The sequence below is a fragment of the Mytilus galloprovincialis genome, chromosome 4 (genome assembly GCF_965363235.1).
Source record: "Mytilus galloprovincialis chromosome 4, xbMytGall1.hap1.1, whole genome shotgun sequence".
In the NCBI taxonomy this organism is placed as follows: Eukaryota; Metazoa; Mollusca; class Bivalvia; order Mytilida; family Mytilidae; genus Mytilus; species Mytilus galloprovincialis.
Window position 1 is genome coordinate 12,819,883 of NC_134841.1, and position 23,397 is coordinate 12,843,279.

Genomic DNA, 23,397 nt, shown 5'->3' on the forward strand with positions numbered 1-23,397 from the left:
TATATTTTGTCAAAGCCATTAAATCATTTAGTCATAACTGTCTTCTTTCACTTTGTCTTCATATGAAATAAATGGTTTGTTTATACACAGTTAAGTATAGTTTTTGTCCGAGTTTCTACCTCACTTTCTCAGTTTCTTTTGGATCATCGCGGTTATGTCTTTTTTTTTTGCACATTATAGCACTGCTCACTTGCTATTGGATTTTTTGTTTTAATGTCATAAAAGAAAATCTTAGGACTAATCTTGTGAGAATTAAGATAAATTATAAAATAATAGTAAATGCTTTATAAACTTGGATATTCTACCCTTCTAATATCACAAAGGTATTATAGTTATGACATATTACAAAATCACTATTAATACTTGCATAAAGGATTTGCACATTTCATCCAGAATATAGTGGCTAATTTTGGTCTGTTTACAAAAATTGCCCAAATCAGAAGATCTTGGTATGCGGACCCTTCTTCCTTTCTGTTCAGTGAATTATCTGATTAACACAAAATTTTAAATATCTTTCAATCTACGTTTAATACTGAAGGGTGTGTATTCACAACTACATCTAGAGTTGTTGGAGGACATTTATCGCCTACGAGAAGGTAACAACTATCGTAACGATTTCCTATTTTATCAGTTGTAGTTAAAGTAGGGGATAATGCGGTTTTTGCAATGCTAGGATTCTTTGTCGTAAGAGTAAGAAGTAAAAATACAGGTTCCAGCCTCGGCTAGGTGGAAAGCAAATAATAAGATCATATGTTTCATGTGTAGTTTAATTTTCTATGTACTTTATAGTAATTCAGACGCATGGTATTTCCTAATTATAGGATTCCAAAAGATAAGGTGTAAATTGCAGTTTTTATTACGAATAGGAAGATATATCTAAATAAGAAATATAAAGCATCCAGTTTATACGAATGAGAAGTACTGTGGATTCATTTATTTTCGTGGGTACCAATTTTCTTGGATTGCACAAAACATGTATATTCGTGGATATATAACTTCGTGGTTTCGGCAAGTCTGCATACATTCCTTTCGAAAATTTGTATTTCGTTGAACATTTAAATTCGTGGTTCCCCTGTACCCACGGAATCCACGAAAATTGGTATCCAACGAATATTAATGAATTCACAGTATATGTTAATTCCTGTACCTTATAATTGCATTTGATGCGACTGTCGTACAAGCGAGAGGTTCAGATCTATTAAACCAGGTTTAATGCATCATTTTCTACATTTGCAAATGCCTGTACCAAATCAAGAATGACAGTTGTTGTCCTTTCGTTTGATGTGTTTTATCATTTGATTTTGCCATTTGAATAGGTACTTTTCGTTTTGAATTTTTCTCGGAGTTCAGTGTTTTTGTGATTTTACTTTATATTGTGTGGATAAATTTACCAGAGCTTAATTGACGGATGAAACATTACTTGTTAACGATCTCCGAATTTATGAAGGAAAAATTAAAAAAAAGTTTTAAAAACATGTCAATACTGACGCACCGACCACTGAATCATGACAAAGTTTAACAACAGCGGAATTGGTCCCGCAGTATTCGCCAAGTGCTATGAAATGAAAGAGATTTTAATAATTATTTGCGTCGGAATAGCTTCATGATAATGATTATCATATACAAAAATGACGAATTAAATGATACAAAAATTCACATTTTTAGTGTAAACTTACCTCGAGGATATCCCAGCAAATCCTGACAAATCTGTCGACCTGCAATCAAACACACTTCCCAGTTTGATTGTTTATTATGGGTTGTTGCTTTTTTCTCTTTTGAGGGAAAGCATAACTCCTTAAATTTCTGTATATCTGACGAGGTACCTAACTTTAAACAAATTTCATAAATATATTAGGAAATCTGTCATACAAGTATGATAGCTTACATTTCATTCTATTCAAGCATAAATTGACCAAATACACAGTAACTCTAATGAGCGACATTTTCCATTGGCAATGAGATATTTATAAAGCCTTTGCCTAATACGTCAAATGTTTACCTTAAGTAGCATAATAAGGCCACTCTTAGCGTGTTCTTACATTTAGTATTTATATGAATTTAATATAATAATCATCATATGTTTTACAGTATTCAAAAAATGTTTGTTTTCTCTAAACCTTAAAACATCAAAATAATGGTCATGTCTTATTTCATTTTGACATTAGTCTGTACAGCTGAATTTGCTTGGTTTGTTTAAGGGAAGATTGTTGAATACTTGTTAAGCGATTTTTTTGCCACAGTTCCCCGGTTTTCCCCTTAAGCATTGTTAGCGTCTCAACAATGTCAATACAATGTTTGTTCAAAACCATTCGCTGATATATTTTTATTAATAATCTCAGTCAAACAAAATTTCATGTGCCTATCTGTATGTCTTTGTCCAAAAAAACAAAAAATAAGGCATATAGTATAGACAATGAAAATAAGAAAAGATGAAAGACACGAATGCAAACGATTACCATAGCAAAATACCGCAATCACAGGATGAATAAGTTACCGAGCCATGTCTAATGGCTATTACCAAATAAATGCAACTGTTTATACTGCTGTTAAGTACAGTTATAACTCGATCAAACGAAAACAAAACCGGATAAAAACACAAACCTATGGAATACATGAGATTTGTGTAGACGTAACGCGCGTCTGGCGTAAATACAAAATGTAATCCTTGTATCTATGATGAGTTCGTTTACTTTAAAAAGGAAAACAAGGGAACAATGGTGATACCATAAGTGCAACAAAAGCAAACGTCAGAGCACATAGAAAAGAACTGTTTGATAACATCTGCCAAGACTTTGTACAGGACATTTAAAATAAATTGTGCTTTGTGCCGGTTTTATTGACTAACCAAACCTGCCGCTTTATGACAATGTTTAAATGTATGCTAAAATGTTTTCCATTCGTTTTTGATGTGTTTTGTCATTTTATTTTGCAATGTGACTAGGGACTTTCGGATTGATTTTTCCTCGGAGTTTATAGTATTTTTGTGATTTTAATTTTGAATGAGATAACTACCTTATAGAAATACAGCACAAACACACACAAAAACATTCATAACAGGAAAACGCACAATCAAATAATATAATAGTCGACACAACCTGCAAAGCACAGAACAACGAACATATTTCATCAACGACAAACACCACAAGTCGGAGTTCCAATCCATTACAACTGGTCCAACCAACCTTTTTTTTTCTTTAAATTACCTTGTGCCTAGTCAAGAATAAGGCACTTGTTTTCAAATAGTACATTTTTATGTATTTTTTGGCATTCATTTTTTGTAGCAGTCAAGTGTTTCTGTTGTTCAGTTTTTCCCTCTTATATTTTATGTCTTTCCATGAGTTCTGGTTTGTGACCCGGGTTTGCTTTCGCTTACATTAACAGTCATGATAGGTACGTGTATGATGTGACAATAATTGGAACACAGCAGTCAAAACTGTATAATCTAACATCACGTACATAAAACTCAACTGACTTTAAAAATCCAACAAACATACGAAATATTCTAATAAAACACTTACTAAAAAGGTGTAGTAAATAGTAAATAGTGTATATTGAAGACTGTGAGTGTGCACTGACGTGTTTTAAACAGACATTTGTAAACCTTTCTTGGTGAATTAAGTAAATATCCCTCCTGCAAAGCTGACATGAGATGACTTTCGCTATTCTGTGTTAGTCAGATTTCATTATTTTTTTTAATTTCTTTATTATTTTGTGTTGGGCTGGGGCTGGGGTATAGTTGCTTACTTGTCTTTGTGTCTTTTATGGCGGGGTTTTAGATGTTTAGGCTTGAGTATTTCCCATGAAATGTATTTTATTTCGTTTGAAAAAGGGATTTTCCCGTTTGCTATTTGTAGTAATTATTTATAGATGGGAACTAGTATAACTAGTTCGGATACTGGTTTTGTAACAGTATGTATTATTTATAAATTTGATGTTAGGTGCATAAGGCACGAGGAAAGTTTTTGCGGTTTTTACGGGTGGGGTTAAATGGTACTATATAAAGTTTGGCATTTAAATATATTAGTATCGAAGGTGTTCGCAGTTACGTCGAATTGAAGTTGGTCACATAGGTATATATGCAGTTGCTGCTGTGTTTATTGTACGTACCGGCGTTGGAGGTATTAGCCGAGGAAAAAGAAACGATGCGAAAGAGGAACAATGTTATATGTCATGTATTTATATATTGTTTCAATTGAAGAAAAATGTATAATAAAGTTAAATAAAATATTGTCTCGCAAGAGAAAATAAGATGTTACTGCGAGCAACTAATCATATATCTGTGTTTGTCTTGTTTATAGCCTATTGAATTTAGAGATTAAATACTTCAAATTCGGACGAGCAGGGCGAGGGAGAATTTAAAAATCCCGAAAAGCCCTTCGTAGATAATAAATTTAGGAAGTGTTTTTTATGTATAAGGATTAATACTATTACACTAAATTATTATTGTATATTATTTTATATATATAAAAATTAGTAGATGTGGCATGATTGCCAATAAGACAAGTATCCACCGAATTCAGAGTTGTAAGGTATAATAGGCAACTGTACGGCATTCAACAATGATATTAAATGACCATTTCACAATTGAGGCAAAAAATGCGCATAATCATATGAAATTGTGTAGTATGGAAAATATAGTTGGAAATAATACATGTTTCTGCAATATAATAGTTGAACAATATCCTTAAAATTTTATATTACCTTAAAGACATTTTGTAGAGCCGTCTTTGCTTTATGTTGAGATTGAAGCGTTTCCTGAAATTAAAAGACATTTTAAAGTGAAGAATACTTATGTATTGACTAGCATTGCAGATTGAAAAGTTTGTTCAAATTATTTGAATTGTTCTGGCTTTTGTTTGTTTACTTTCTATCTAGGCATTTATTTCCGAACGCCCTTCATATATGATAAGCCCCTGAGTCCACTCCGGGTCTATTTTGTGGCTTTTGTTGACAAGTCTTTAATTTATTTCTCTAACGCTTTTTTGGACTGCAGTACGACATGCAACTGTGTTGGGTTTGTTTTGCTTTGCTATGATATTGTCTGTTCTTAGCGGTAGAATATCTGTATACGTCTCTTCTACATTTACAAAACTTTCGTTTACATAGCGGTTGGATTTTGATTTTTCTATATCAACTGTTCAATAGGTATCAAAGGTACCAGGATTAAAATTTAATACGTCAGGCATAGGTATAATATGTACGCTTCTCAACGTAATTGCAAAACAAAACATACCGTATAGATATCCGTAAAGTATTTATCACCAAATTGGACACCTTCTTCTCTTAATAAAACTGACACATATTCATCTCTATCAGCTACTATGGCTTCTTTCAAGAGGATATTAAAATTCTAATAAAATAAAGAACGAAGTATTTTTCTTTATATTTTTTTTTTATTTCTATTATATTTCGTCATAATACATTCAGCAGAAATATGATATCTTGTATAGGTAAATAATTAAAAATGAAACTTCAGTCCATTATAAACTATCAAGTTCAATCAATTTCATGTCAAAGCTATGTTCTATTTGTAGTTCTTTGTCAATATCTATGATTTTTGTGGCCAACAGAACCTGCTTGAATACATTTCCGCAGCCTTTGTATATGGAGTTAGTTACCTAAAGTTAATATGATATTCAAGAGCTTGTGTTATCTCTACGGATTTCCTTGATATAGGGATCAATAAACGTTCCAATAAACTCATCATAGATACCAGGACTAAATTTATTATATACGCCAGACGCGCGTTGGTTTAGATAAAACCATTCATCAAAAGATATGTGAATGCCATCACGCGTTGATAGGCCGTTATTAAATATGCGGCTCAGATCACCACAGATATGGTTTTTTTATTTTTGTAAACAGAATTTCGTCTTTTTTGACAGAATGTAACTTATAAGCTAATATGTATATGTTTAAGTACCACGACGAGCTCTATATGTGAAGCAGAATATCCGGAAGTTCACCTTCACCTACACTTGGTGTTTGGGTAAATTGTACCCTGTCAAGAGTTTAAAATGTACACATTGTATCATCTCCTTTTCATGTTTCGAAAAACATTTTTTGACATTTAGTTATAAATAAAATGTCTATGCAATCAACATCTATGATTATGCATTTGTGTAGTTAAAATGACAATATTACTTATACATGTACATATTTTTTATGCTTATGGATCTGATGAATTCAGATGTCATGTTGCAAAAAAGAAGCCAATGTCAACTTTGTTCTTAACTTATTGCCACATGTATTGTGCAAAATTTAATTTCTGTACACAGTGAATGTAGGTTTACCTGAGATCACCATAGTTTTTGGTGGGGTTCGTGTTGTTTATTCTTTAGTTTTCTATGTTTTGTCATGTGTACTATTTGTTTGTCTTTTTCATTTTTAGCCATGGCCAAATCAAATATATCAGTTATAACAAATGTACGTTAAAAAAAGGCCGAATGTTCATTATTATTAATGTTGTTGCGTATTTTATCGCAAACCATGCAACAACAAACTTATAAGCAAAACGTTTATTTGAAATGCTTGGTGGTAATAGCATGAAATAATTGTAAACTTAAACGACTCCGTTCAGACAATTAAAGGACATTCCAGATAATTGAGGATAGTAATCCGACTATTTCACTTTTCGTGTCTTATCGCTGTCTGATCTCAAACGGGAGCAATAATCGGCAATGTGTGAAAGCCGTATAATTGTAATAATATCTTGTTAGTACAGAGAAAGCAGATGTGATTGGATAATTGACAAATCAGGAAAACAAACATATATCTGTGCAAGATATGACGATTTTTTTTTCATTTTATTCGCTTTTTATGCTCAGTGCGTTGTCTAATGGAAAACTATAGTGTATAGGCACGTTGTCGTGTTGCTTACAATATGACTCGTATGACACAGCATGCAATACTTTTCTTATATCACTCCTAGTTTTTTGTGGGGTTCGTGTTGCTTAATTGTTAGTTTTCTTTGTTGTGGTATGTGTACTATTGTTTGTATGTTTGTCTTTTTCATGTTTAGCCATGGCGTCGTCAGTTAATTTTCAATTTATGAGTTTGACTGTCCCTCTGGTATCTTTCGTCCCTCTTTTATATAGTTCTATGCTTCTGAGCTTCTGTGAATTCAAAACAAAACTGTCATACTCCTGATTTGGAACTGTTCAACCTGGTTGTATAGATATATAAACGGACAACTTGTGTGACAGCAAAATCATACATCAATTTCTAATTACAAATAGTACATGAATTACAATGATTAATCATAAAATTCAAGCAATCGTAACAATACCTCTATTTTAACTTTTTTCTCTCCTTTCATTTCTTGTATAAACTGATATGCAATGTAATAATATAGAGGTAAAGAAGATGGCGTCAGTATTTCCTTATAGGAAGCCATAAATTTATGATCATTAGAACGCATTGTCCCGCCAAGAACATTTTTAGATACGGCTGCTGGTTGTTGACCATAGTTGAGAGACTGGTAATAGCTTTGTACTGGAAAATATTCATTTTAAAAAACTTTGATCAACATTTTATTTAAAAGGAATTTCTATAGCTGTTCTTAAAATTTTGAACATGATGACCATAAGATTGCTTAGGATTTATTACATTCTGAATAATATTTTAGTACCTTTTTATTCTTCTGATGTTCCGAATACACATTTCACTTTCATGCGCCCAAACATTATATTTTATTTCCATAATGTTTCTTACGTTTAGTGTGTGGATAGTTATGAAAGGTACCAGGTTTATAATTTAATTCGCCAGACGCGCGTTTCGTCTACATTAGATTTATGCTACACATTCCTTATAAAATCCATAATCTTACTGTATGATAAACAATCATATTTATATTGTAAAGAGATGTAAAGATTACTCATTTCGTACATTAGTTGGTAGTGTATACCAACCATAAATTTAATAATACTTTATTTGTTTTTAGACCTTTCTAAACAACTTTGCTAGTGCATTCATCTCAGATCAAAGTTTGTTTACTCGCGACGATCTATATGCATGCCATTGTAAATATATGAAGTTAGTCGAGAAAATTTACAGAAAATAGATTGATAAAATATTCTTGGGGTGTTATACCAAAAGTACTTGATAGATGAAAACGCAAAATTGAGATACGGAAAGTTTTATATACAACAACTTTTGTTACTGTTCTCTTTCTGTACCAAAAATCTGTAGTACTGGAAATCTACTTTTAATATTCAGTACTATTTTATTTCCTTTTAAATCATTGTAATAATTAAGCACCTGTACTTTACCAAGATATTACCATGACCCAAAATACTATACCTCGTTTAGTTTGGTTGTGTATGTTGCCATAAATCTGGTCGTCTTCTTCAGATTTGTTTCTGGACCAACCACTAATGATTGCCCTTGTAACTACATTTGTAAAATCTTTCGGTTGTGTTTCTTTGTTTATATCAAGTACCGTTATCTGTAATAAACTCGATTTATTATAATTATCAATAACTTGTCAGACAATGATCTGAGTGCTTCCTTACCTAAATAAGGGATACTCATCTGTCAAATGTAAAATACACAAAGCTTATTCGATAAAACAAACAAAAATGCATTGCAGGCTCCCTTTTTGTACATAAATTATTTCTACGGTTTCTCTAGTTCTATTCATTATTGATATAAAAAGGTTAATTTGATAAATGTTGAGTATAATGCAGACGACTCCCATGGAAAACCATAAGTGATCTCATACGATATGCAAAGCTATTTATATAACTTTATTGTTTACAGTAAATGACCTTTGTTTTATTACGTGCGTCTGGTTCGCCTTTTCTTGATTTTACTATATATCAAAATCACTCGAACCATAATGTTTGAAAGCCAAGAATATATATAAGATCATAACACGTAACAACTTTGTTTCTTAATATGACGCCTTGCATAGTATAGGCTTACCTTTGACCATGAAGCTCAATACAGTGTTTATCATCATTAATTTGTCTAAATGGTTTTTTAAGGATTTTCGCCCCTTTTGTTTATGAAATTTTGCCAGATATTTTGAGTTCTCTTGTTTTATTGATATATATTCCCTTAATAAATTCCAACGCCTACTGTATTTTTCAAAATTTTCTTACATGAAGTATAGAGATAATTATATCCCGCCAAATTTTCAATGGCTTATATCTCGAAAAACAAGCATAAGGGCTCTTAGTTTTGTTCTGATTTGATTAGAACTGTCAACTTAAAAATTCTTTTAAGGATGTTTGCTCCTCCATTTTTTTACTTTTTGCCAGATAATCGGAATCCTCTGGTTTTATCCATGTATTGTCATTAAAAAAATTTGCCCACTAACCCCTACTTTTCTTTTGATAATTTTATAACATAAAGTTTAAAAAGCCATATTTCAAAATTTTATAAAAATTTTGTAATTTTTTAAAGTGTTTGAAACAAATAAGGTGCCAATGTTAAATATATGAAAAATCTATAGAGAATAATTTCCCGCCAAATTTTCAATGGCTTATATCTCGAAAACGAGCATACGTACCCTCCATTTTTTTCGACTTTTTTAGTTTCTTTATTCAAATACTTACAATTCATAAAGGCAACAGTAGTATACCGCTGTTCAAAACTCATAAATATATGGACAAAAACCAAAATCGGGGTAACAAACTAAAACTGAGGGAAATGCATTAAATATTAGAGGAGAACAACGACACAACATTAAAATGTAACACACAGCAAATGACTAAGCATTAGACAACATTCGATGAGAATAACCAATATAACATCAAAACCAAATACATGAATTTGGGATAGAAAAGTACCGTGACACGTCTTATAGTAATGTGAATTCACACTCAAAAATAGGAGAAAACAAACGACACAACGGAAATACAACGTAAAAATGTTACACACACAGAAACGAACTATGATATAACATAATAGTCTTTTAAAAAGCTTGTTATTTTTTAACAGAGTAGCGAACATCCTTAATAAGCTTGTTATTTTGAAACAGAGTAGCGAGCATCCTTAACATGAATCTATCTATATCTATCTAGACCTTACCAAGCAATTGTTTTCTTTGATTGCTTTCATAATTGATTCAAGATCATTTCGCTGTTCTTTAGCTGATGCAAAACGTATCTTGTCAAACTCTCGTTGCATAAGGTCATGGGAAGAAATACCAAATAACAACGGTGTTTTAGCCTTGATATATTCAGATATATTTATGGTATCTCTGAAAAAGCATTTGAATACTATTATCTATTTGAAATATAGCTGTGATTTTTGACTTAATTGTCCGTATAATTCAAATATATTTCAAACAATAGCTTATTTTCAGAATGAAATTTGGAATGTATGTGTTTTTATAAAACCAAACGTGTCATTTTGGTCTAGTGTGGACAGTTGTCTCATTGGCAATCATACCACATCTTCTTTTTTATACCTTTTTATGAGATATACCACCATTACATGTTAATACAATAAATGTAGTAAGATGGCGATATTGTACCAATACTTAACATTTTTTTTATTAGTTAATGCAAATGAATAATATAAATGACAACCGTCGTTCAGACAGTTTGAGCCACGGGTACTTGTTTAAACCTATAATTGTTAACATTCCGACATGAATTGAGAGTTCCTCATTGACACTCATACCATATCTTCGGATTTATATAAACAATACATGTTGAATGTAATATAGGAATGGATGTTGTACAATGTAGAGTATGGTACTGTAAAATTTATTGGAGAGAAAATACTCTATGTATTTATTTAATTTTATTTTATTCTGTGGAGGAGGAGGTGTTGAATTCTCAAGATATAATATCTTACTTTTCAATGAATTCAGCAATAAAGTCCGCTGCTTTCCCCGAACCTTTTATTATTAGTATAGGCAAATCTTGTTTCAGAACTTGGTTAACAGCTTCTATTGTATCTAGATCACCTTCTGCTACTATTGTTAGAACTGGCACATTCCATTCCACTATTAATATGACAAACGTTTTTATTCGGCATAACAGCATAACGTAAAATTACGTTCGTTATATTCATTTGATATTGAAATATTTCGCTGAAGAACAGGGCGTCAAATAAGTTGATTTTTTTCATCTTATTGTAATAGAGGACATGCGTTATGTCAAATAATCTGTAAAAAATCTCTATGCAACTTGGAATATATGTATGAATCTGTTAGGCGCAATCGACAAAAGTCAGTTAAAGTGTAAATTAATTGGTAAGATCCATCAATAAAATCAAAGAAGAAGATAAGTTTGATGATGTCGAGAATTGAATTAGATATAAAAAAAAAAAAAAAAAAAAAAAAGACAAACAAACAAACAAACAAGCAAACAAAAAACAATTAGAAGGTTTAATATGTTTACATTTGTCTACTTTCAAATTTTTGAAAATTTTTATAAAGTATTTAAGACCTTCGTCCCCTTTTTTTTAGGGGGGAACAGGTCTAGTTCTTAAATTCTGACATGACATTAACCAATTATTATCACATTTATTAATTGTTAATACTTAAAAATTCCAAAGATCTTTTAGAGTACATACAATCTAACTCTCTTTTATCTTGTAACAGTATTAAAACATTTGACTTTTCTACTCTTTACACTAGTATTCCACATTCCAAACTAAAAGACAAATTGAAAGAGTTGGTATTGATTTGCTTCGTAAAAAAGAATGGCCAACGTAGATACAAGTATCTTGTCTTAGGGAGGGATAAATCCTACTTTGTAAAGGATCACTCTGATTCGAACAAAAAGAATTGTTTCTTTATTATTATGAGGCTGACTTCATGCAGGAACTTCTTAGGAAGAAAGATAAGAAGTTAGCAACATCCTTTAACTCTACTTTTCGCTATATAGATGATGTTCTTTCACTAAATAATTCAAAATTTGGTAACTATGTGGAACGCGTCTATCCAATCGAGCTAGAGATAAAGATACTACAGATACAGTTAAGTCGGCCTCATATCTTGACTTACATCTAGAAATTGACAATGGGGGTCGGTTGAAAACAAAACTTTACGACAAAAGAGATGATTTCAGCTTTCCAATTGTGAACTTTCCATTTCTAATTAGCAACATTCCAGCAGCACCTGCATACGGGGTATATATCTCCCAATTGATACGATATTCCCGTCCTTGCATTTCCTATCATGATTTTCTTGATAGAGGGTTGCTGCTCACAAGGAAGCTATTAAACCAAGAGTTCCAAATGGTGAAGTTGAAATCATCCCTTCGTAAATTTTACGGACGCCATCACGAGTTGGTTGGCCGTTATGGAATAACCGTTTCACAAATGATATCGGATATGTTCCTTACGTCGTAACTACAATCTCCTTCCCTTTAATGAATGTGACCTACCGAATTAGACTGTTTATCGGATTTGTTATCACATAAGCAACACGACGGGTGCCACATGTGGAGCAGGATCTGCTTACCCTTCCGGAGCACCTGAGATCACCCCTAGTATTTTGGTGAGGTTCGTGTTGTTTATTCTTTAGTTTTCTACGTTGTGTCGTGTGTGCTGTTGTTTGTTTGTCTTTTTCATTTTTAGCCATGGCGTTGTCAGTTTGTTTTAGATTTATGAGTTTGACTGTCCCTTTGGTATCTTTCGTCCCTCTTTTTTAACACAGAAGAAATTATTGAATATATGTTGTTATAAACATTTTGTTCTCGTTTGTCCATCTTATTTGTCTATTCGAACACATGTTTTGCCAAAGTATAATTGTTCTTGGCCTTAAAATCACAAACTATTGAATACTACAAGATTCTAGTAAGATTCTTACTTTCAAATTGAGTAACGACGTAAATAAAGGCAACAGTAGTATACCGCTGTTCAAACTCATAAATCCATGGACAAAAAACAAAATCGGGGTAACAAACTAAAACTGAGGGAAACGCATAAATATAAGAGGAGAACAACGACACAACACTACAATGTAACTAACACACACAGAAACGGATCAAGCATCAGACAAAATCCCACGAGAATAACAAATATAACATCAAAACCAAACACATGAATTTGGAATAGACAAGTACCGTGACACGTCTTATCGCAATGTCAATTTACACTCAAAAATAAGAGAAAACAAACGACGCAACGTTAAATTGTAACACACACAGAAACGAACTATAATATAACAATGGCCATATTCCTGACTTGGTACAGGACATTTTTAAAGGAAAAATGGTGGGTTGAACCTTGTTTTGTGGCATGCCAAACCTCGCACTTTAATGGCAATGTTAAATATAACATAGAAATGACAACATAATATTACAGGACTACAATACAAATAAATAGGAAAACGTATCAGACAAAGAAACACATGATTAATGAATAACAAAAAGCATCAGGTTTAAAATTTAATACGCCAAAAACGCTCCTCGTCCACACAAGACTCACCAGTGACGCCCAGATATAAAAGATCGAAAGCGAAAAAAAGTACAAAGTTGTACAGCACTGAAGATCAAAAGTTGAAAAAGGTTGTGTCAAATACGGCTAAGTTTTTATGCTTGAGATAAGAACACCCTTATTATTTAGAACAATTAATGCTATTGCAAACAGTAAATTTTATCAAATGAATATAACAGATATACATAATGAAACTGAAGTATTAACTCATTACATAAAACAAACACGAATACATAATGAATGACCAACACAGAATAGACACACCCGACTCAGTCCAGGCCTCAACGCAGTGAATTATGAAAATGACGTCACATACGATTGTGAAAAGGCATTAAAAATTACGTCACATACGATGGTGAAAAGGCATTAAAAATTACGTAAAAGCTGCATAGTTTTCTATCTAATATAGTGTCTTAACTTTAAATGACATTGTATTATATTATTGTTATCTGCTGTCTATTCATGTTTTATTAATGTAATATATGTTGTTTGTTTCGGCATATCATGTCTATGCGTTTGCAATAACGATTCATTCATTTGTTCAAACACTCTTTAATATCTTATGTGCACACATATTATTCAAATGATAATAGTTGAATCAATCAATCTGACATTATAAACCATTAATCGCAAATATATGAGATGAAACAATATTATACCCAATGGAATTAAAAAATAATTATACAAACTTACAAGGCGTGTCTTCGAGGGTCATGAAAGATATTTTGTTTTGGGATAATCCTTTCAGCATGGATGCATGAAACTCAGCATATGACCTGTCATTCCCCAACCATACATTATATATTTCTCCAAGGAGACAGTCGCTCTTTTTCTTTTGCCAGTAGTCCTTGCAATAAATGAAAAAGTAAGAATATTAGGCCAAATTAGTTGTAACCAAGACGTGTTATTGTATTGTGATTTGTGGTAGGAAAAGAACATTACAAGTATACACGATATGATGAAACTTCGATATTATAATAACAGATGTGTTTTTTGTTATTTTTTAAATAATCTGAAAGGATACAAATCACAAAGGTAACGTTGATCCAAAAATGGTATGACTCTTCTATTTCTGCTTGTTTTGCTTTCGTTTAAAATTTTAGGCTTCCAATCTTTTTGTCACGGGCATACGAGCATCTTCGGGCACTTCGGCTCCCTCCACCAATAAAATCTGTCCGCCACGATATAGTCCAAAAGTGGTGCTTAAAAGTAGCGTTAAATTCAGTATGTATACTAAAGAAATGTATCCTGTTGAACTTACTTTAAATAAAGCTAATACCAACAATGATCACTGCCCTTTCCTCGATCTTGATATATATATATCATTAACAGAAAGCTTAATACTAAAATTTATGATAAAAGAGATGATTTCTCATTTCATATCGTTAATTATCCATTTTTAGATGGTGACGTTCCCTTGTCGTTGTTGGCATGAAACGGGTTATGTTCTTCTCATATATGTTATGATGGTATGATACTAAACCCCTCACGGGGAGGATTATGCCTGATATTCATATAATGAAGACATAATTTTTCAATCAGTTTAAGTCCGGAGCTGGCATGTCAGTTAACTGCTAGTAGTCTGATGTTGTTTATGTATAATGGTCATTTTGTTTATTTTCTTTGGTTACATCTTCTGACATCAGACTCGGACTTCTCTTGAACTGAATTTTAATGTGCGTATTGTTATGCGTTTACTTTTCTGCATTGGCCAGAGGTATAGGGGAGGGTTGAGATCTCACAAACATGTTTAACCCCGCCGCATTTTTGTGCCTGTCCCAAGTCAGGAGCCTCTGGTCTTTGTTAGTCTTGTTTTATTTTAACTTTTAGTTTCTTGTGTACAATTTGGAGTTTAGTATGGTGTTCATTATCACTGAAGCAGTATATATTTGTTTGGGGGCCAGCTGAAGGACGCCTCCGGGTGCGAGAATTTCTTGTTGCATTGAAGATCTGTTGGTGACATTCTGCTGTTGTCTGCTCTATGGTCGGGTTATTGTCTCTTTGGCACATTCCTCATTTCCATTCTCAATTTTATTAAAACACTAATAATCATTCAATGAAAGTCCCAACTATGTATTGGCTTCCGAAGCTACACAAAACCCCTTACAAATATAGATTTATTTCGTCTTCAAGCCATTGTTCAACTACTAAATTGTTTATTCTTCTTACCAGCACACTTGGTACAATTAAAAACCTGATAATAAATTGTTCAAATAAGGCCTTCGAAAATAGTGGAATAAATTACTTTTGGAGTGTCAAGAACTCGTTGGAAGTACTTGATAAATTACATGCTTATATTGGTGATTTTGAATCTGTTGATCGTTAATTATCCGTTTTTAGATGGTGACGTTCCCTTGTCACAATCGTACGGTGTTTATATATCTCAACTTGTACGATTCGCTCGTGTATGTAACAATGTTTTAGATTTTAACGAGAGCAATTTATGTATTACTGAAAAATTATTACACCAGGGTTTTCGATATCACAAACTAGTCAAAACATTTACTTAATTTTATCATCGGTATAAAGACATCATTCGTAAATATAGTTCAACATGCAGACTTCTAATACGTTCAGGTATTTCACATCCAACTTTTTATGGAAATATTCTTTATAAAGCACAAAGGTGTCAGTATTCACCTCAGAAACTTACAAAACCTTTGAATACACTTATTAAGAAGGGATATAATTACGATACTGTTGTCAAGTCATTAAAGATTGCATATTTTGGCGTTAATATTGAGTCACTGATAAGGTCTTTGCATCTGGAAACAGTTGTTTGCATGACACGGGTTGTGTTCTTCTCATGTATGTTGTGATGGTATGATACTAAACCCCTGACGGGAAGGATTGTGCCTGATGTTCATGTGATGGGGTCATAATCTTTCGGTCAGTTTGATTGAAGTCTGGAGCTGGCATGTCAGTTGACTGCTAGTGGTCTGTTGTTGTTTGTGTATTATTGTCATTTTGTTTATTTTCTTTGGTTACGTCTTCTGACATCGGACTCGGACTTCTCTTGAACTGAATTTTAGTGTGCGTATTGTTGTACGTTTACTTTTCTACATTGGTTAGGGGGAGGGTTGGGATCTCACAAACATGTTTAACCCCGCCGCATTTTTGCGCCTGTCCCAAGTCAGGAGCCTCTGGCCTTTGTTAGTCTTGTATTATTTTAATTTTGGTTTCTTGTGTACAGTTTGGAAATTAGTATGGCGTTCATTATCACTGGACTAGTATATATTTGTTCAGGGGCCAGCTGAGGGACGCCTCCGGGTGCGGGAATTTCTCGCTACATTGAAGACCTGTTGGTGACCCTCTGCTGTTGTTTTTTATTTGGTCGGGTTGTTGTCTCTTTGACACATTCCCCATTTCCATTCTCAATTTTAATAAATCTTGGGGTAAAACGGAACCGCCACAAATAATATCCTGTGTTCAGGGATTTTATGTCGATAAAAATATAGTATTTGTCCCATTATAATCGAAAAAATTGATGGTAGCCGTAGATTTGTTTCCTTAAAGCATAGGTTTGGGATTTATATTCATATTTACGCCTCACTGTCGCTCTTGATAAAGTATTCAGATATCAATGTTCAACTCATAGTTAAATGAAAAACAAATCTACGGCTGCCATGAATCATTTCTTAAAAATGTTACATGGCAAAACATAAAACATAAAATATTGGTTGTAATCATAAAAAGGTCAAACATACGTATGTATGAAATATGAATGTCACATTTACAGGAAATGCATGATAGCTAAACAATGAATGCCACATAATCGTACCCATCCGTAATGTTTTTCTTGTGTATCTTTGATTTCGTCGTGAAGATGGATTTGTTCCTCATGAAGACCGATGCTGGTTTCACACATGCTTTCTTCCGGTAGAATTCCCACTAGACTTATAAAGACATCATCACCTTCTGATTGCAGTCTATTAAAATCTTCAACTGCTTCTCTCACGATACAGCTAACTGTTTCCGAAGAACCCTTGTAGAGAATCAAACTGTCTGCAAAATATTTTTATGAAACCAAAATGTAAATTTAATATTCCTTTATCGATATACTTAGATTCTACCACTGCATCAAATGTGATACAAAAAAAATCAAATATATTTTATTGTCAATTAAAGACGCCCATTACAGGCAGAATAATCACAAGATAAATTTGGTACAAATGATTACAAAATGATTACAATTATTTAAATACGACACAATATTTATCTACTCGAGACAGTTAAATTTCCAAATTTAAAACGCGAGGCTCGCCGAGCGTTTTAAATATTAAAATTTAACTTTTGAGAGTGGATACTAATTGTAGTACACGAGATTTGATGGTTAAATCTGTATCTTTAATGATCTTTAGACTTTTCTAACGACATGCAAAAAATTATGTGTTCTTTCTACTTGACGTCATCAGACATGGTCGCCTTTTTACTTGACGTCACAATAGGGATTTCAGAGGAAAGAAAGATTTGACATTATAATTGAATTTTAATCAATGAAGAAATGCGATCAAACGAACCACACGTTGTGTATAATTAATGCTAGGGTGCTCTCTTCGAGGTCCGCATTCTAAGTATAAATAGAGGACCTCGAAGAGAGCACCCTAGCATTAATTATACACAGGTAAAGCGTCTGATAGCAACCAAGGATAAAGAGATGATTTTTAATGCCGTTTTCAATGATACAGAGATAAAATGGGAAATTCAAAGAGGTTTCGAAAAATATACAACTGTAGAAATATTATAACCTTCTTAAACTGTAAATTCGTAACACTAGTATTCAAGGAAAAACATAGATAAAGTGGTATAAATGTCAATGAAACAGCGACATGAACAAATTCACAAGACAAAACGAAGTACGTCGAAGTTGCAAACAAATATTCATTCTTTGCAGTTTTTTTTAGTAAAATAAATATGTGTAGTTTCATTCTTAAAGACGGTATACAATAATAGCCCACGCATGTAAAGATTCTAACCACACACATGGAAAAATGACAATAAAACAAAAATCATATATATAAGACCGTACTCGAAACAATATTATAAATACCAGCTAAATAATTTAGCTGGATTTTCTTAAACGCATACTATACTTCAGCTCTTGCACATACATGGAGAACACACACCAACTTAATATTGAATTATGGGAAATCACTTAATAAAATAAAAAACCTATAAGGCCGAACTTATTAGAGGGGCATAAATTTGCGCATGGCGAAACAAATTCGAAAAAAAACATTACACAGATTTGAGACCTTATCGTTTTAACGGACACAGATTTGCGAATGACGTCACGATTGAAAATCGGACACAGATTTCAGGCCAAATCTTTTTTACGGACATAGACTAGCGTTAAAATTAGTAAGATCATATAATGGGGAACATATATTTAAAGTTTCAAGTTGATTGGACTTTAACTTCATCCAAAACTACCTCGACCAAAAACTTTAACCTGAAATGGGACGAACGGACGGACGCACGCACAGACCAGAAAACATAATGCCCCTCTACTTCTAGGTGGGGCATAAAAAATAGTCCTATCAAACTTTCAACAACGTATTAGTTTTGAATTGAGTCTGGTGCTTTGTGGAAAAATGCTTTGAGATGAAGAACAATGACTAAGATGCTCCTTTGCGTTTGGTATTGACGATTTGTGGATGGAAGTTCCTTTGTTAAGAACTTATACAGCTTGTCCTTTTTAATCCCAAAACCAACAATCTCTTACCTTTTGCGCCTTTTACGGTTTCTATGAGTCCATATTGAAATACCGAAGTTATCCATGGTTTAGGTACAAAGCTTTTTGAATCACCAATGATAGAGAGGACGAGTTTAGGTGGTTCTGGATCACGGTACGGGTTTTCTCTCTTGTTCTTACTCCTGTCTTCCAGCAACCGGCTTTGCAACTCATCTTTTTTCTTTTCCCGCAACTTTATAAGTTCCTTCCAGAGGCGATTTTTCTCCATTTCTGTTAATCAAAGAGTTTTCAATTAAAGTGCGAAAAAAATAATTGCGCTAAAGATGTATTGTATGCTGTCTTAAAACATCTTTGTATCTGCCTTCATATACAAATACATGTATAGTTTTACCAAAAATAATTGTATAATTTATATTTAAAAAGTAGTTACTTGCGAATTTACTATCTAATGAAATGACTAACTAACGCTATTATGCATCATCATCGCCAACAAAAGGTTACGATTCTACATGCTCCTCTTCAACGTCAGAAGCCAAGGGTAATGATCCGACCTGGAGATGAGCTGACCTTTGCTTTTCACTAACATAACTAGCATTACGGTAAGTTCTGTATTTAATTGTTTACTGTCACATAATTTCTATCTGTATAGGTTTGTAGAAACCCCCGAGTTTTTTAATACTTGAATGTTTTTTAATCAGTTAAAAGGAATCACATAAAAAGGTAATATTTCTTTAATATGCAGGGAGAGAACATAGTTACTCCCTAACCATCAGTTACTTTACAGTATGTACCGGTAATTCATCATAAAAACTAATGCAATGTTATCAAACAAGAGAATACCGGCATTATGCATTTCTTAACATGTTCAACGAGTGTTTTTGTAAACGTTTTATTACTAATTTTAAATAGTTGTACCGATAACAACAGTTGTATGTATATCTGTTTTTCTGATGTCCGTCTATGTGTATTAATACCTTGAAAGTACAACTCGGTTGACAGAGTTAACAGATTGTTTTTATAGTCATGCGTCATTTGCAACTTATTCTTAGTTTTTTTTTACTGAAGTTGTGTGATTTTATATCACTTTCCAAGATTAAGCAGGGATTGGGTTGAGTGCCCACACATATGTTTAACCTCGCCTGTCCTATTTCAGGATAGTTATCAAAGGTACCAGGATTATAATTTAGTACGCCAGACGCTCGTTTCGTCTACATAAGACTCATCAGTGACGATCATATCAAAATATTTATAAAGCCAAATAAGTACGAAGTTGAAGAGCATTGAGGTTCCAAAATTCCAAAAAGGTGTGCCAAATACGGCTAAGGTAATCTATTCCTGGGATAAGAAAATCCTTAGTTTTGTAAACAGGAAATTTATAAAAATGACCACATAATAGATATTCATGTCAACACCGAAGTGCTGACTACTGGGCTGGTGATACCTCGGGGACGAAACGTCCACCAGCAGGAGCCAGTAATTCAATGAACGGTCGTTGGTTCATGTGTCTGTAGTATTTGTTTTATATATAATGGCGTAAATGGGATTGTTATAAACTAGGCCGTTAATATTCCTGTTTGAATTGTTGTACATTTTTCGTGTCTGTGCTTTTTTTTATTAAAGCTAAATACGGCCATTGTGGATTTTCTGGTTCATTGTTGAAAGCCGTATGGTGGCCTAAAATGCGCCATCCCCACAATTGAGCTCAGGTCTCATTTGACAATAAAACAGTATCTACTTATGTTATACTGAAGCTATATTTATAGCCATTATATCATCGTATGTAGGCTTGTAGCTAAAACTAATAATGAGGATCTGATATTTTTCAATGAATCTTACCGTTATTTATTGACGCCTTGTATATTCCCCTTCTGTTTGTTCTATCTGTTATATCTGATATAATTCAATAAATCTTACCGGTATTTATTGACGACTTGTACTGATATTCTCCTTCTGTCTTTTCCATCTGTTATATCTGATATAATTCAATAAATCTTACCGGTATTTATCGACCCCTTGTAAATTTTCCTTCTGTCTTTTCCGTTTGTTTTATCTGATATATTTCAATTAATCTTACCGGTATTTATCGACCCCTTGTATATTCTCCTTCTGTCTTTCCATCTGTTCTATCCGATATATTTCAATAAATCTTACCGGTTTTTATCGACCCATTGTATATTCTCCTTTAAAGTTTTGTTTGTTCTATCTGTTATATCTGATATAATTCAATGAATCTTACCGGTATTTATCGACCCCTTGTATATTCTCCTTCTGTCTTTTCCATCTGTTATGTCTGATATAATTCAATGAATCTTACCGGTATTTATCGAACCCTTGTATATTCTCCTTCTGTCTTTTCCATCTGTTATGTCTGATATAATTCAATGAATCTTACCGGTATTTATCGAACCCTTGCATATTCCCCTTTTGTCTTTTCCATCTGTTATATCTGATATAATTCAATGAATCTTACCGGTATTTATCGAACCCTTGCATATTCCCCTTTTGTCTTTTCCATCTGTTATATCTGATATAATTCAATGAATCATACCGTTATTTATCGACCCCTTGTATATTCCCCTTCTGTCTGTTCCATCTGTTATATCTGATATAATTCAATGAATCTTACCGGTATTTATCGAACCCTTGCATATTCCCCTTTTGTCTTTTCCATCTGTTATGTCTGATATAATTCAATGAATCTTACCGGTATTTATCGATCCCTTGTATATTCTCCTTCTGTTTGTTCTATCTGTTATAACTGATATATTTCAATGAATCTTACCGGTATTTATCGACCACTTGTATATTCTCCTTCTGTCTTTTCCATCTGTTATATCTGATATAATTCAATGAATCTTATCGGTATTTATCGTCCGCTTGTTTATTCGTCTTCTGCCTGTTTCGTCTGTGATATCTTCTGAGCGTATAAAATTTAATTTAAAACCAGTAATTCAAGGAAAGTTACTAAGAACAGATCTTCCTGTTCAATAAAGGGTCAAACGCAGGATATCCTTTTTGCGAGAGATAGAAAGCTATTGATAAAAACATTTATTTCAAAGAAAATACTATATATCGGTATATAATCTATTTTATAGTTTTAATCATATTCATGTGTTCATACAAGTTCCCAATACTTGATTTCTTTCACTCAACATTTTAAAAGTTATAGATCAAAGGTCCATATAAAATTTAAAACCAAAATACATTTTTTTTTCGTATAATCAACACACTCTAACTTCTCTATTTCCAACCTTTTATATATTCAGTATATCATGCAATTCTGCCAAAGTGCCAACGAACTTTTAATGTTATTAGCATATTATAGCTCGAAACTTATTAACCGGTGTAATTTTTATAGGTTCGACTTATTTGGATAAGTGGGTTTTACTCCAAAGTCAAACTGTGGTTGTATTCTGGAAACATGCTAAACACAGCAACATAAAGCATTAAGAAAAACAATAACTTTAGAAGTTTAATCTTCCAAACATGTTTGTCATTCTCAGAATAATCGACAGGATTGTAACCAGTTGCGAAGTTGAGCGTTCAAATGGCGTGGTCATGTTCCTGAAAATGTTTTGCGTGCAACGTACCAATAGTCGAGAAAAGACGTAATGGGGAGATAATATTGAAGAAGTATAATCCTGACTGTAGAGGCGAGGTCGCTACCAGAAAACCACCAAGGTGGTAAAATATGAAAATGGGATCAACTTTAACTTGAACCATGTGTTATGACATTTATTTTTTTCCTACATTAATGACCTAGATTTCAATAATAGTGACACTCATTTGAAAGTTCGTTTTGGTGACACTCATTTGAAAGTTCGTTTTGGTGACACTCATTTGAAAGTTCGTTTTGGTGACACTCATTTAAAAGTTTTTTTGGTGACACTCATTTGAAAGTTGGCTTTGATGACACTCATTTGACAATTTTCTGGGTCTACTCCTTCAGCTTCATTCAATATATTTAATGTTATAACTGGAAATATCGTTATTTTAAATCGATGGCTTTATTATCTAACCAATATATCCAGAAAATAGGTTTAAAACATCAATAAACACTTGAGGGCGTGTTGTGTCCATGGTATCATTAAGAGAGGCCAAATATATCAAAAGGCTTTTCAAACTCATGATCACAAGTCGAAAAATAGTTGACAACGCCATGTGATAAAAAGACGAAAACAAACAATCATACACAAAACACAGCATAGAAGAATAGACTGAGAAATACAAACCCCAGAAAGAACAAAGCTGATCTCATGTACTCCAGAAGGGCACGCAGATCCTGATATGGTTCTCAGATA

At 32.9% G+C, this 23,397-nt stretch overlaps 1 protein-coding gene across 1 annotated transcript; it reads right to left on the reverse strand.

The window, feature by feature from the left end:
• Positions 1-356: 356 nt before the first annotated feature.
• LOC143070973 (transient receptor potential cation channel subfamily M member 4-like) lies at positions 357-22,022 on the reverse strand. The gene is made up of 12 exons (XM_076245070.1): positions 21,879-22,022; positions 19,127-19,366; positions 17,183-17,406; positions 14,095-14,248; positions 10,810-10,960; positions 10,036-10,207; positions 8,302-8,446; positions 7,289-7,494; positions 5,234-5,350; positions 4,702-4,755; positions 1,677-1,827; positions 357-487 (listed from the first exon to the last, which is right to left on the reverse strand). Exons 2-12 carry the CDS (start codon positions 19,362-19,364, stop codon positions 357-359), a joined length of 1,743 nt encoding a protein of 580 aa, XP_076101185.1. The 5' UTR covers positions 19,365-19,366; positions 21,879-22,022.
• Between the last annotated feature and the right edge of the window lie 1,375 nt (positions 22,023-23,397).